The sequence below is a fragment of the Vombatus ursinus genome, unplaced genomic scaffold, assembly GCF_900497805.2.
Source record: "Vombatus ursinus unplaced genomic scaffold, bare-nosed wombat genome assembly UNPS02006779.1, whole genome shotgun sequence".
Lineage (NCBI taxonomy): Eukaryota > Metazoa > Chordata > Mammalia > Diprotodontia > Vombatidae > Vombatus > Vombatus ursinus.
In genome coordinates, this window is record NW_020946557.1 from 178,797 (window position 1) to 192,426 (window position 13,630).

At 35.6% G+C, this 13,630-nt stretch overlaps 1 protein-coding gene across 3 annotated transcripts in view; it reads right to left on the bottom strand.

Moving 5' to 3' along the window:
• REV3L (REV3 like, DNA directed polymerase zeta catalytic subunit) overlaps window positions 1-13,630 on the bottom strand; it is a 250,866-nt gene that overhangs the window by 29,083 nt on the left and 208,153 nt on the right. For 2 of the 3 annotated variants that reach the window (XM_027848601.1, XM_027848602.1), the window contains exons 22-26: window positions 13,289-13,430; window positions 11,066-11,310; window positions 9,808-9,916; window positions 7,500-7,706; window positions 663-772 (exon numbers count right to left, since the gene is read on the bottom strand). In XM_027848601.1, coding sequence (XP_027704402.1) covers window positions 663-772; window positions 7,500-7,706; window positions 9,808-9,916; window positions 11,066-11,310; window positions 13,289-13,430 — 813 coding nt within the window. Of the gene's footprint in view, window positions 1-662; window positions 773-7,499; window positions 7,707-8,192; window positions 8,311-9,807; window positions 9,917-11,065; window positions 11,311-13,288; window positions 13,431-13,630 lie in introns of those variants that run through there. The other variant, XM_027848603.1, reaches the window with a different exon arrangement.

Here is a 13,630-nt window from a genome sequence, read left to right on the forward strand (position 1 = left end):
AGATAAACTTCCAAGTCTAAAGCCCACCATTAAAATGGCAACTGATTATTGTAAATCTATTACCATTACTGAAAAAACAATTCAAAGCACATGCCTTGCTAAATGAGGGGCAGAAAAATCAAGGGATAGCATATTACTCCTTGTTGTAGCTGTATTTGCAAAATCATTGTAAGTTTATTTTGGACTAACAAAAACAACATAAAAAGTATGACCATTACATGAATAAACATGGTACATACAGGAATTTCTGGCTTTTCTTACTAATTTATTGTACCTTCACATCACTTTGAAAATAGCATAAAAATGTGTTCTGATTATGAAGAACTAGATGGTATCATTCTTCTTATCTCTATAACCAATGGGAAGAGAGGGCTCTTTGCTATCACTCACTCAGCCTAAAATTTTCAGACTCCAAATGTGACTGGGGGCCAATTCAGGACTGAATTTTGTAGGTTAACTTTGTGTCATGACTCATGTCCTACTAACCCTATTGTGCCAAATTATAAAATGATCCCTGACAAATTACAAAAGGAACCAATCCCTATCACAGGATTATTAGGGCTGGAATTGACTTTGATAGGTTGCTACTTTCAGGAAGACCTACCTATAAATCATTTCAAACACATGACTACTTTAAAAGATTTATTTTAACAAATCATTACCTGTCAGTATCACCATATACAACTCTTGCACCCCATTTCTTTGTATCATTCACCAGTTTTATAGCTCGTTCCAAGGTTTCTCTAGCTTTGTGAACAATACTATCACCAACCTGAAAATACAAATATATTGAAACAATCTGTTAAAATAACTGTATAAGTCATTGGCATTTTGAAAGACAAGTCAAATTTAATTGCTTTAAAAAAAAGCTGAAAAATGAACCAAAAAACTTTCCTCATTCAGCACAATTAGATAAAAAAGAGAGAAAAATACACATTATAAATGAATAGAATTCTATTTTATAAGCAATAATATCTAACTTATACAGAAACGTTTACTGTACTTATTATCTATGGTTCCTAAACTCTGTTACATATCTATATCGATATCTATAATCTTGACAGTACCTCAGTGATAGAGCATCTATCTTACAGACAAGAAATTTTATTACCACCTAAAAGCATTTAAATCTGTCACTGTGCTGGGCACTATATAAAATACCCTCTCTTTTGTTGTTCAGTTGTTTTCAGTCATGTTCTACTCTTTGTGATCCCATTTGGGGTTTTCTTGGGAAAGATATTGGAGTGGCTTGTCATCTCCTTCACTACCTCATTTTACAGTTGAGCAAATGGAGACAAATAGGGTTAAGTGACCTGCCCAGGGTCACAGAGCTAGTAAGTGTCTGAGGCCAGATTTGAACTCAGGAAGATGAATCTTCCTGTGCCCTGTGCCACCTAGCTACCCAAAATGCTCTCTAGGAGCTTACAGTCTAAGACAAACTAAAGGATGTGGACTAAAGGGAACAAAGACTAAAATAAAATTGATAAGCAAGTTTATAACTACATGGCAAAGAATTAATATCATACGCTTGTTGGGTAAGTAAAATTTGGGTTGAAGGACAAAGATTAACATCTAGTTGGAGAGCAAAGAGAAAAAGCCAACATTTGTTTTCAAATCTTTTAAAAACTAATAAAAGGGATGTAAATCCCTTTTATTTATCATCACCTTATTAAAGGCTAAGATCTAGCATGCTGAAAAACAAATGGATAAAATCAGTTTTCAAAGACTATTTTAATTCAATTAACCAATGGTCATGTTCAATCAATCAACATACAATTAATGAATTTCTGTGTACAGAGTACTGTTTTAAGTGCTCTGGGCAGACATACAAAAAAAAAAAACAGCACACACTCTCTGTTCTTGAGGAGATAACAATCTATTTGGATGATGAAGCAAACATAAGAGTTGCTCACCAGAAAGATATCCTATCAGCAAAGTACAAAAGAACAGTAACTTAAAAAAAATCCTCACTTGTAAACAGAAACTCCTTTTATGTTAACTTCTGTTGACGAAAATCTCCCTAAAAGTTATTAATCTGCCTTCATGAGTTATGAAGCAGTATGTAATGGGAAAAAAAGCTGAATTAGCAGCACAGGGTGATGGCTAGAGGAATGGTCTTGGAGTCAGGAAAACTTGGATTCATTCAAATCCTATACCTGACAAACTAGCAGTGTGACAATGGACAAGTCACTTGACTTCTCAGTACCTCATGAATGACTTTCTGAAAATGTTTAAGTTGATAAACTGCCTAAGTGGAGATTTTCCACATGAGAATAGCTACAGTTGATAGAATCATAGCTCCTGACCTCCTTCCCCCCTGCCAAAAAAAACCCCAAAAAAACCAAAAAAAACAACCATCTTGGAGTACAACAGATGAGAGAGCTTTATTACTACAGCGCTGTTGATACAGAAGTTATAAGAAACTAGGTAAAATCCATATTGTATTGACTTGGCGATATGTATGCATATACAGAAACACATGCCTTGTTTTGTTCATATTCTAACTATAATTTTGTACAAAACTGTGTGTGTGAAATGGGATAAGAAATTAATCTCCTTTGTTAAAGTTTTTATATTAATTCTTTGCAGCTTCATGCTTATTTTGGTTGTGCATTACCCACTGAACACTTTGGAAAAGTTTAATAGACATTTATGTGTCCAGGTGTATAAAAAGGCCATGGGAATAAGTACTATTCTATACAGTCAGTACATACAAGGATTCAGGGAAAGTCCAATGAATGAAAATCCTGCGGTAGGCCTGAAAAGGAAAATCAGCAAAATTTGCCTTTATTTTCTAGTTCCTCTTTCTCACTACTTTTAAGGAGACCTAAGTTCTTGGGACGACATCTGAGTTTGTTAGATACTAACACAGGCTAGGAATAATATGATCAGGTAGAAATAAGCATACAGGCAGTGGTAAAATAAAGTAGAGCCAATTAAAATTATGAATCAAGTCAAATGGTTTTTAAAATTATGTGTGATGAAACTTTTGCTTGAAGCCATACTGAACTAGTGCTAGAATTCCACATTTGTTGTGACACTCCGCATGAAGAATTTTAAAACTTCTTGGAAAATCTAGGAGCCTCAAATAACCTTTATTGTTTAGGTCATAAAAGAAGTTAGGAAGCAGTTGCATAGACTAGGGTAGGTAGAAGCTTGTCAGCGTAAGGCCACATGCTCTTGTGAGTAAGTTCATCAAAGAACTGGTAAGAAATATTACGTGTTTTCATTTGAAGGTGGCATGTCCTTTGGCTCTTTTTTGTTACTCAGAAAGGTCTTTTAAAATAGACGTCTCCATTTTCCTCTCATTCGCTTCTTAATTCCCTACATTCTGGCTTCCAACCTCACCATCCCAACAAAACTGCTCTCTCCAAAGTTACTAATGATCTTTTAGTTGACAAATCCAGTGGCCTTTTCTCAATTCTCATTCTCTTTGACCTCTCTGCAGTCTTTGACACTTCATAACTCTCTCTTCTCTCTCTTAGTTCTCCTCCTACCCATTTGTTCCTTCTTAGACACTTTTGGTTGATCCTCATCCAGATCATGCCCTCTAACCATAGTGTCCCTCCAGGGTTCTTTCCCTAGGCCCTCTGTTCTTCTCCCTCTACGCTCCTACTTTTGGTGATCTCATCAGCTCCCATGGATTTAGTTACCATTTCTATGCCAATGACTCTTAAATCTATCTATCCTGCCCCAAACTATCTACTGACCTCCACTCTGCATCTCCAGCTGACTTTCAACCATCTTGACTGAATGTCCAGTAGACATCTTAAACTCAACACGTCCCAAATGGAACTCATTATCTTTTCCCCTAAAACCTCCCCCCTCCTCCTACCTTCCCTAGTATTGTAGAGGGCTTCACCAGCCTCTCAGTCCCTCAGGCTCACAAACTATGTATAACCCTCAACTCCTCACTACCTCTCACTCCCTATATCCAATCTGTTGCCAAAGTCTGTCAATCACACCTTTGCAATACTTCTCAAATATTCCCCCTTCTCTCCTCTGACACCGGCCATTACTCTGGGGTAGGCCTTCATCACGTCATGCCTGGTCTATGGCAATAGCTGTCGGTGGATCTGCCTGCCTCAAGTCTCTCCCCACTTCAATCCATTCTCCATTCAGCCACTAAAGTGATTTTCCCAAAGTACAGGTCCAGTCATGTCACCCTCCTACTCAATCAACTCCAGTGGCTCCCTCCCCAGGATCAAATATAAATTCCTTTGGCATTCAAAACCCTTTATAACCTACCTAGCTCCTACCTTTCTGGTCTTCTTACACCTGATTCTCTGCCGTGTAGCCTTTGATCCAAGCACACAGAGCTCCTGGCTGTTCCATGAACAAGATACTCCATTATTCAGCGCTGAGCACTTTCTTTGGATGTTTTCTATGCCTGAAATGCTCTTCCTCTTCATTTTTGCCTAATGATTTCACTGACTTTCTTTAAGTCCCAACTAAAATCCCATCTTCTGGAAGAAGCTTTTCGAACCCCTGCTAATTCTAGTGTCTTTCCCTTTCTTAATTATTTCCTATTTATTTATCCTGTATGTCACTTGTTTGTATATGTTTGCTTGTTGTCTCCCTAGGTGATGAGTTCCTTGAGGGAAAGGGCTTTTACTACCTCTTCTTGTATTGCTAGCGCTTAGCAAAGTGCCTGGTCACATAGTAGGTGTTCAATAAATGTTTACTGACTGATGGTTGTGGGGACAGCATTTGTGAGCAGTGGTGATAATGTGCCTAGTAACTCTGACAGTCACAATGCCTTGCTTTTGCTCATGTGACCTGGTGAGTTCACTTGCTTAGGTGGAAAAGGGAATTCCTATCAAGTGAGTGTGGCATTGTGTGAATGCCAGTAAACCTATTCCAATCTGCAGGTGTCCAAAAAGAGGACTTCATTTCCCCTTATCCAGGCCTTATTTTGGAGGAAAATTGGGGATATAAACTTAATGGACCAGAGAGTGCAGGTATAAAGGCTACTTTGATCTACTGTATCACTGGATGAAATATCACAATCACTTTGCATTTAAAAAAATGGAAAGTAGAAACCTGTGTTTAACCTTATAGTCATGCTCTACTTTCCCATTCTTCCAGTAGCTACCAGGTTCCAGAACTCCTTTGCTGCAAAGGGGGGCCCAGATGGCTGATGGTCAGGGATTCTTGGCTTTTGGTCCCAGGCTAGGCCCACCTATGCCCCTTGTATGGAAGGAGACAAGCATGTGGTCCATTGGAAGGATACAAAAAGAAGCAAAAGTTTCACATCTGGAGATGTGCTAAATTGACTGGTTTTAGTGCTAGTGAATCAATGTCAATACCCTTGTAACCTGAAAGAAACACCCCAGTTAGTTCACCTCAACATAAAAAAAAGAGTTAATTCTCTTAGTATAATCTGGTTCAAAAAATTTATATTTATAAAACAGTAGATTTATTGGATCAAAGGTTAATAGATGATATCAGCAATAAATAAACATTACGTTTATGTAAGTACCTTTCTTCTAAGGGGTTCAAAGCACAAATTATTAAGTTCAGCTAAATATAATGGTTTGTACTTTTTACCTTTCTTAACATAGAATACTTTGGAAAAATGAACTTTCCTTATTATTCTCAATGACTTAATCTTATATGTAATTATATCTGAATACTTTACTATTTAGCCAGATAGGCATTCCCATAATATTAGAAAAAAATTGTTACATAAATTTTAAAATTTAATTGTAGCACAATGAATGTAACATACAGTAACTTTTCCAGGTAATATATTTAAAGATGTAACTTCATTCAAATCAGAATTTCTCCACACCACAGCTTTTGTATTTATATTCAAACCTAGGACAATTCTAGGACACCTGAATATGTTTGAGAATATGATCCACTACTCTCCATGAAACACTTTTATTGAATACTAAGAGCTGAAAGAGACCTTGGAGATCAAGTAACTCAATTCTCTTTTAACAGACAAGGAAAGAAAGATAAAATGACTTGTTTAAAGGTTAGAAGGTTGGCTGATTAGTGGTATAGCTAGCATAGTCTGTTGTTCTTTTTGCAAAATACATAAGGGAATTTTCGAAAAGATTACTTTCCCTGGCATTCCATGAAAATTTCTACTAATATTAGATGAAGATAATGCTGAAATTGAAAAACAGGTGATAGGAGTTGATTACTTCTGCACTTTTTAGAAGCCATTTTAATGGCAGAAGTGTCTTTTCACAAGGGATATAATCATGCAAATTTAGTATGCTGAAGAATGTACAAAGAAATATTAGATTTAGATCGTTAGTGTTTAAGCCTATGCTACATATGCATCCTGGCACATTGTTAATACTAATGAATGTTAACTTTAATGATTATGACAGGGCTTGACATTAAAAATGATATTGTACCTTGGAAACATTCTAATTAAAACACAATAATGAGGTATCAATGATAAGTAAATTAAGGAAAATATATAATTTTCCTGTTCCAGTTGAAACACTCATTAAACCTGAGATATGAGAAAAGTTGCCTGATTATATACAATAAAGACACATTTCTTTTGTACTTTTCAATGGAATTTTTTTAAAAAAGGCTGCAACACGTAAATCAAACTTTACAATACAATTCTGCACAATATTTCAAAATTCACACAAGGAAAGCCTGTGTCCTTTTACCATAAAATTTAAATTAGATTGATTTCAGAAGTTGAGAATCACATCATGAATATTATTTTAAAGGTTGTTTTCAAACTGTTCATAATAGAAATATTAAATATAGTAACAAAGATTGAAGTTGAATCCCAGTTGAGGATGTCATGTAAGGCCATAAATTTAATTATATGTTTTGTAAGGATTCAGGACTGTGGACATTTAGAACATGTATAGTAATTCTTTCATTTGTTAAATTTTTTTTGTAAAATTTTTTGAGGTCTGAATAGAGTTTTGATTTGTGTAAGTGTTCTTTGAACTTGCTACTTGATTCAGTTTACAATTTATATCTATCAAAAGTTTAGCACAAATAGCCAGACTGATAGGGTTTCAAGTGACAAGCTTTACATGTGGTGATATGGTAGCAATCAAACATGTTAATGATGCTTAGATTTCAAAGATCTAACTGTAAACCTACAGTGTTACAAAGCATTTGTAGCCACCAGAAATATGCCAGCTGTCTTTGTCAAGTCTAAGTATGATTCAGGAACAGGATCAAAGAGTGGCAGCTGCCTTTGTGTTGATCCTGTCACCTTGTGGCAGGCTCCTACTGGGCAAACTCTCACTCATAGTGTTCCCAGATAGGCTAAAAAAAGAGGGAAACAAGGAAGAAAACAGGAAACTGTGGAAGTAGTCTAAGGACACCCTGAGAAAGGGTCTTGACTTCCTGCTTCCATAACATGTGTATCTTTTCTTACTCCTACAACCCTATGTCCTCCAAAACAAAAATCATGTAAACCATAGTGGATACAACTCTTTCAGCCACCAAAGCTGCTTTACAGACTGTTTCATTGGGAAAAGGAGCTGCATTTCTGCCTCACTTACCTCAATGCATGGCATCCTCCCAGAAAAGTTAGCAGACGTATAACCAAATGTGACATTTGCTATAAGTTTGAGTCCGAGCTGACGTGCATTGAGCATTCGTGAAAGAGCTCTGTCCTGCTTGTATGCTTTCATAGACTGCTTCACCATGAACCTAGTCTTTAAAATTTCTTCCAGCATTCTTGGCAGTACCCCTTTCCTGACTGAAGGCTATTTTAAAAGAAAAAAAAATTTAAATATCTTATACTGCAATGGTTTAAACAATTAAATAGAAAATACAAAGTATAACAAATAGCCAATGCTCTTGAATTGGAAATATGGGCCACGGTATAGTGGCTGCAAAACCAGTAGTGTTCAATATAAAATAATTACATTATATTTCTTTTTGAAGGGGACTTTGTCCTTAAAGGAGTCTACAAGTATACATAAAATGTACTTAATAATATTATAAACAATGAAGCAGCCTTCAAAGGGGTAGAAAGTGGCTTCAATAGTTTATATATATTTTGCAATAGTTTATATATATTTTAATAAGGGCAAGGGGTAGTTTTATTCAAGAATTTTGGGAAAACCCCCACTCTTTCTTAAAGCACCATGGGATCTATACCACTTGTGCCAAACCTCAGTTTTTAAGGTCTCATTCTAATGATCCCACACAGTGATCTGCATGGAACGCCATTTATCTACCTTGGAAGAATGAAGAGCTGGGTTGACTCTGCTGACATTCAAACCTGCAGTTCCAGGGACTCTAGGTATTTCAAATCTGATGCTTAGATCACTAAGCCATCCCCTCCGGCCTATATTTATTAGCAATCTGGAAGAGGGGATGAATAGTGAGGTGACAAAATTTGCTGATGCCAAAAAATCATTTGAATTAGTCAAGACTAGGGAGAATTTATGAAAACTCCAGAAGGAATGAAAAACACAAAACAATATTAATGGTGAGGATGAGATTTAAGAGACACGTGCAAAGTAATGCATGTTATTTTTAACCATTCAAACTAAAGGCACAGGAAAATGGCTCCAGATTTATAAAATTGCTCATTTTTCACTTTTTTATAAAAAGTCTACATTGGGTCAAATTACAGGTGCAAGCTTTTAAAAATACTGTCAGAAAGAGGCAGTACGTGATATTCTTAGAAATACTGTACAGAATAAAACTCCAGTAGGAGAGATTTTAAAGGAATCAATTTCTTTACTTATAAGAAGATCACATTTAAACCAATTCAGGTAATTTTCTCCTTGAAAGTTCCTAAAAAAGTATACACCACAAACTCTTTTGGTAACTTGCAGTACTTAAAAATGTAAGGGATTACTTAGCACATAAGAATTCCTTATGCTTAACCTATATCACTGAGTTTAGGATGCTCTCACTTCATTGTTTCATTGAATGAAGGTCCCTTCAGGGCCTTGTTCACCCCTAAGAACTCACATAGCCTTGGGAGCTGACTTGGCCTCCTGAGGCCTCATATCCCTCAATTTTACCTGTGCACTGCACACAGTAAGCACCTGACTTTTTAAAATTGAATTGAACTGGATGGAGCTGGGCCAGACTATACCTAATCTTCTAGCCCAGTTTTAAAACCAACAACCTTATGATTCAATGAGGGGGGAGCAAAGCTTGGTGTTAAGTAGAATAAATCCTTGGGCTAGTGATCCCTAGTCTCTAATCATTTGCTGAAAAGGCACACAAATGAGATTCAGGGTCTCATGAGCAAGTTCCATTTCTCAAATCTCTCATGCTATCTACTATATCTCTAACTATCCATCCCTATATGAGGAAAGATGTCTATTCTAAGAGTGATTTGTACTTCTAAGCCTACAACAAATAAAAAACCAAATAATTCCAAGGTAATTTTTAATTTAAATTATAAGAATAAAGAAGTGGTAGGACTGACATTAAATAATATTATGCTCATCTTTTATAAAATATCAAGTACTATTTTGTATATGTATAAATACACTGGATTCCAGTAAAGGACAATGATACATACATTTAGAGTTGAATTCATAAATTATTATTTCCACTGCAAGGAACAAATTTATCTTTCAAAAAATCTATTCACTACACGTGTGAAATTCAGTGCTACAGTATAGGAAAAAAAAGAGCTCTTTTTTTGGGTGGCTATATTAAAGTTACTGCTGAGGTTAAGAGAGTCTTAGACTTCAGACTTATCCTGGCCCTTGCTGAGACACGACACCCAGGTCAAGCCTTGTATTTCTGTTTTTCATATAATTCAGCAATATCTGTACATGAGCTGTACATCAATTTAGTTATGGAAAATAATTTTTATTTACATGCCCAAATTACCTTGACGAAAGCCACTCCATTTGGTGACACTGTGATATCATGCCTAATTTGGTAAAGTAAATCTGGAGGCACTCTTAGAGATGTACAGCCAAATTTAAATTCATCAAACCTAGAAAAAAAAGTCAAAACATAAAACAAGTGGACTCATATCACAATTATAATTGATAATTTAAAGGTTCTATTATTAATTCTACTAGAAATGCTTTTTCAATTGTATTCAAATACTAATGCATTTTACCAGTGAGTACATATGAAAAGCTTACTAATAACAAAGGTTTTGAATATTTAAACTTTATTATTTGAAGCATTTCTCATGACCCATTTCTAGGATTAACGGGCAAAAATCTACACTGAAGTTCATACATTAAAAATGTTCAACTTCAACTCAATAAAAGATTGTGTTTTTTTCATAAATCATTAAAGACTCATTTTATATAGAGAATCTGAAATACAAACTATACTTTTTCATATTAAATACTAAAACATTACATATAACTTCTTAAATGCCTTATTCTAGAATTTTCAAATAAACTGGATAAAATGCCACTAATACTTCCACAGATGCTTTTTTTAAGGATAAAGATCATTACATAACAAAGCAGTAACTCTCAAATACATAATATCTGTACTATTGAAAGAGACAATATTGCTTGGCAAATGAAGACAATATTTATGGATATTTTGAATGGTACAATTTGATTGGATTACAAATTTTATTTTAGAAGAATTAATAGAGCTAACATAGTTAAATTTTTCTAAGTCTTAGAAGATATCTGATTAAAATAAAATCTAAGATTATGTTTAAAGTCAATAAGATCTAAGTTCTCTTACTTGGAGGGTGAAACTTTCAGTTTACCTTCCTGAGAGATAACAGTCCCTGTAGCTGAAATGACCATGTAGTAGTAATTTACATCAACTGTGGGACATTTTCACTTTAGTCTAAGTTGTGACTTCATCAACTGGAGAATTCCTGATGTGAAAATTCCCTCTACCTATACAAACTGATTAGTCATCTTTAATTTAAAGTCTTTGAAAGGTTAAGTGGCTTGTTCATGGTCATACAGCCAGGATGTATCAAAGGCAAGATTTGAACTCAAATCTTCAGTTGATAAGACAGACAAAACAAATGGATTAGACTTCTTACAACCTACTAGTTTTGTATATAAAGAACAGTCATATCTTCAAGTATGAGGAATGTTCAGGGGAAGTCTATCAATTTTACCCACATAGAAAATAATTTTAAGTAGAGTAAACTTACTTTCCTAAGTTTTCCACATGTCCAAGACAGGTGGAAAAACAGTAGTTATATGCAATTACAATGGAAGGATATAAGGACTGGAAATCCAGTACAAGAACAGAGTTGCTGTAGAAACGAGATTCCGGTTCCATTATTAGGGGAATACTCTGTGGAGCTCTCATTTGGGCTCTCTGCTGAACACTGGGAGTCACAGGGATATAGTTCATTGGTTTAGCAATACGAAGCATCATTGATTCCACACGGTACTGTGGAAGGAAGAAAGCATTTAAACACATTTTGTCACTCTGATTTAACAAACATTTGTCATATTCCATCCTTTAAGTAAACAACATTTGCTGAACACCTACTATGTAAATCAGTCAATCAACAAATAATTATTAAGTACCTTCTTTGTAATAGGCCCTGCACTGGGTTCTGTGGACACAAGTACAAAGAATGAAACAATTTCTATTCACAAGAAACTTACCTCCTAATGGAGATAATAAGTACATAAAGAAATATACATAGCATAAAAGTAAAATGAATAGATACAAACATATGTAAAAATAATTAAATATAAGACAGTTTGGTAGGGCACTAAAAGTTGAGGAGGATCAGAAATGGCTTTATGTGAAAGGTCCCTGAACTGCGTCTTAAAGAAGAGAGGGACTCAGAGGTGAAATTAAGGAGTGAATGAATTACAGGTACACGGAGAAGGGAGATGGAGTGTTGTGAGTGAGGATTGAGAGGAAGCTAGTTTGGCTGGATTGCCAAGTGTAGTGGTAATGTTCAATGGGAGGGGCAAGGTAGTGTAGGACTTTAAAAGTAAACAGAAGAGCTAATGTTTTATCCCAGAGGCAATTTGTCTTCCCAACTTCTCTTCTACTTCTCTTACTTGATTTTAAAAATTCTTTTTCAGTCCTTCCACGGCCTAAGACCAAATAATATTTTTCTTTGATACTTTGGATGCAGTAGCTTTATCTTTGTTATCTATTTCTAGTTGTGAGTTTTGATCTTCCTGTTGTCACCACAGTAATTTTTTTATAGTAAGAATTTTTTTCTATCATTTGCTCATTTTCCCAGTCTATTTCTGGACTCTTAACTCCATATCCAGAGTGCAGGGGGCACTGGCCTAAGCTTCAGGATTTTCATGTACCTGTTTTCAGAGATAATTCTGGGGACCTGTAAGTTTTTGGTTCTTCCAAGGGGGTATGATCTAGGAGAAGTGGGATTACTACTCTTCTGGGATGTGCTGTTGTCTGTGAGCAATCACACAGTCTTTTCTGCCCTATAACTGTAATCAGGGTTCCTGCTCCCTGTGGCTGCAAGCTCTAGTGTGGTAGAGCTCCTTCTCACCTTGGAACTGCCACTTAAGACTGTGCCTCTATATGGTCACAGTATGGTCAATGTAACCAGTGCCAATGAAGGGACCACTGTAATCTCCTTCTGACCAGCTGTCAGACCTCCTTACCATCTGTGGGCTGAGAGCTCCGGAAGTATCCATTGCTGCTGGTGATTCAGTCCCAAGGCCTGCTCCTGGTTTGCTGGGGTCTAGCTTATGCTGACACGGCCTGCATGGACTGCGCTCCTCTCTCACCCCAGTGCAACAAATTTTTCCTGCTAACCACGTAAGTGGTCTTGGGCTAGAAAATTATTTCACCCTGTCCTTTTGTGGGTTCTGCTGTTCCACATTTTGTTTTGAAACATTATTTTAAAGGTATTTGGAGGAGAATTTGCTATTTTGATTTCTTAAAAGGATATTTATGTTGTTATCAAAACTTTAAAATGCATAAATAAATGGGAAAAAAAGTAAAATTCACAATGTTGCAATTTTCTCATCACTTTTGGCTCAGGTGTTTCCAGGCCACTAGTGGTTCAGTCACATGTGACACTGAAGGTTTATTCATAATCCCCTATTCACATGAATTAGTTGTGGTAACTTTAAAAACAGCCTATAGGATTTAGGACGGACATAAAATTACCAAATTTGGTTCACCAGGTAATCAATCTAGATGAAAAATTTCTAGTATAAATTTTCTTTGTGTAATTTTACAAGTTAATAATCAAGTCATCTTAACGAAATTTCGTGCTGAGTACAATGCTTAACACATAGCAGACACTTAATAAATGCTTATTAACTTCACTTAATAAAATAAATGCTTGTTGACTTTTTAAAAAGGAGGAAATAAAATATTTAATGAGGTATACATATCTAAAAAGTTTACAGACATTTTTTCATCTTACCTGTGAGCCCCTGGTCAGAACATGTAAGAACTGAATCCCAAAAAGCCTGGCCATTTCACTGGTTTTCCCAATCAGATCCAGCTGTTCTAACATCTGGAGATTTCCACGGACACGGCTAACATAATGATCAACCATTTTCCATCTGTTGAAGAAAGCAACGTTATGAACATCAGTGACTCTGGAAGATTTTGGTCACGTGAAATATTTTCATTTTGTAAAAAAGTGTATTTTCAAAGCTATAGTTTGTGTCAATTATTTGGGACAAGTGATGATTTGGATATGGTTATTTTGTGATAGTAATACTGTGGTAGCAGTAATACAGTGGTAGAACTGACTGGTTTA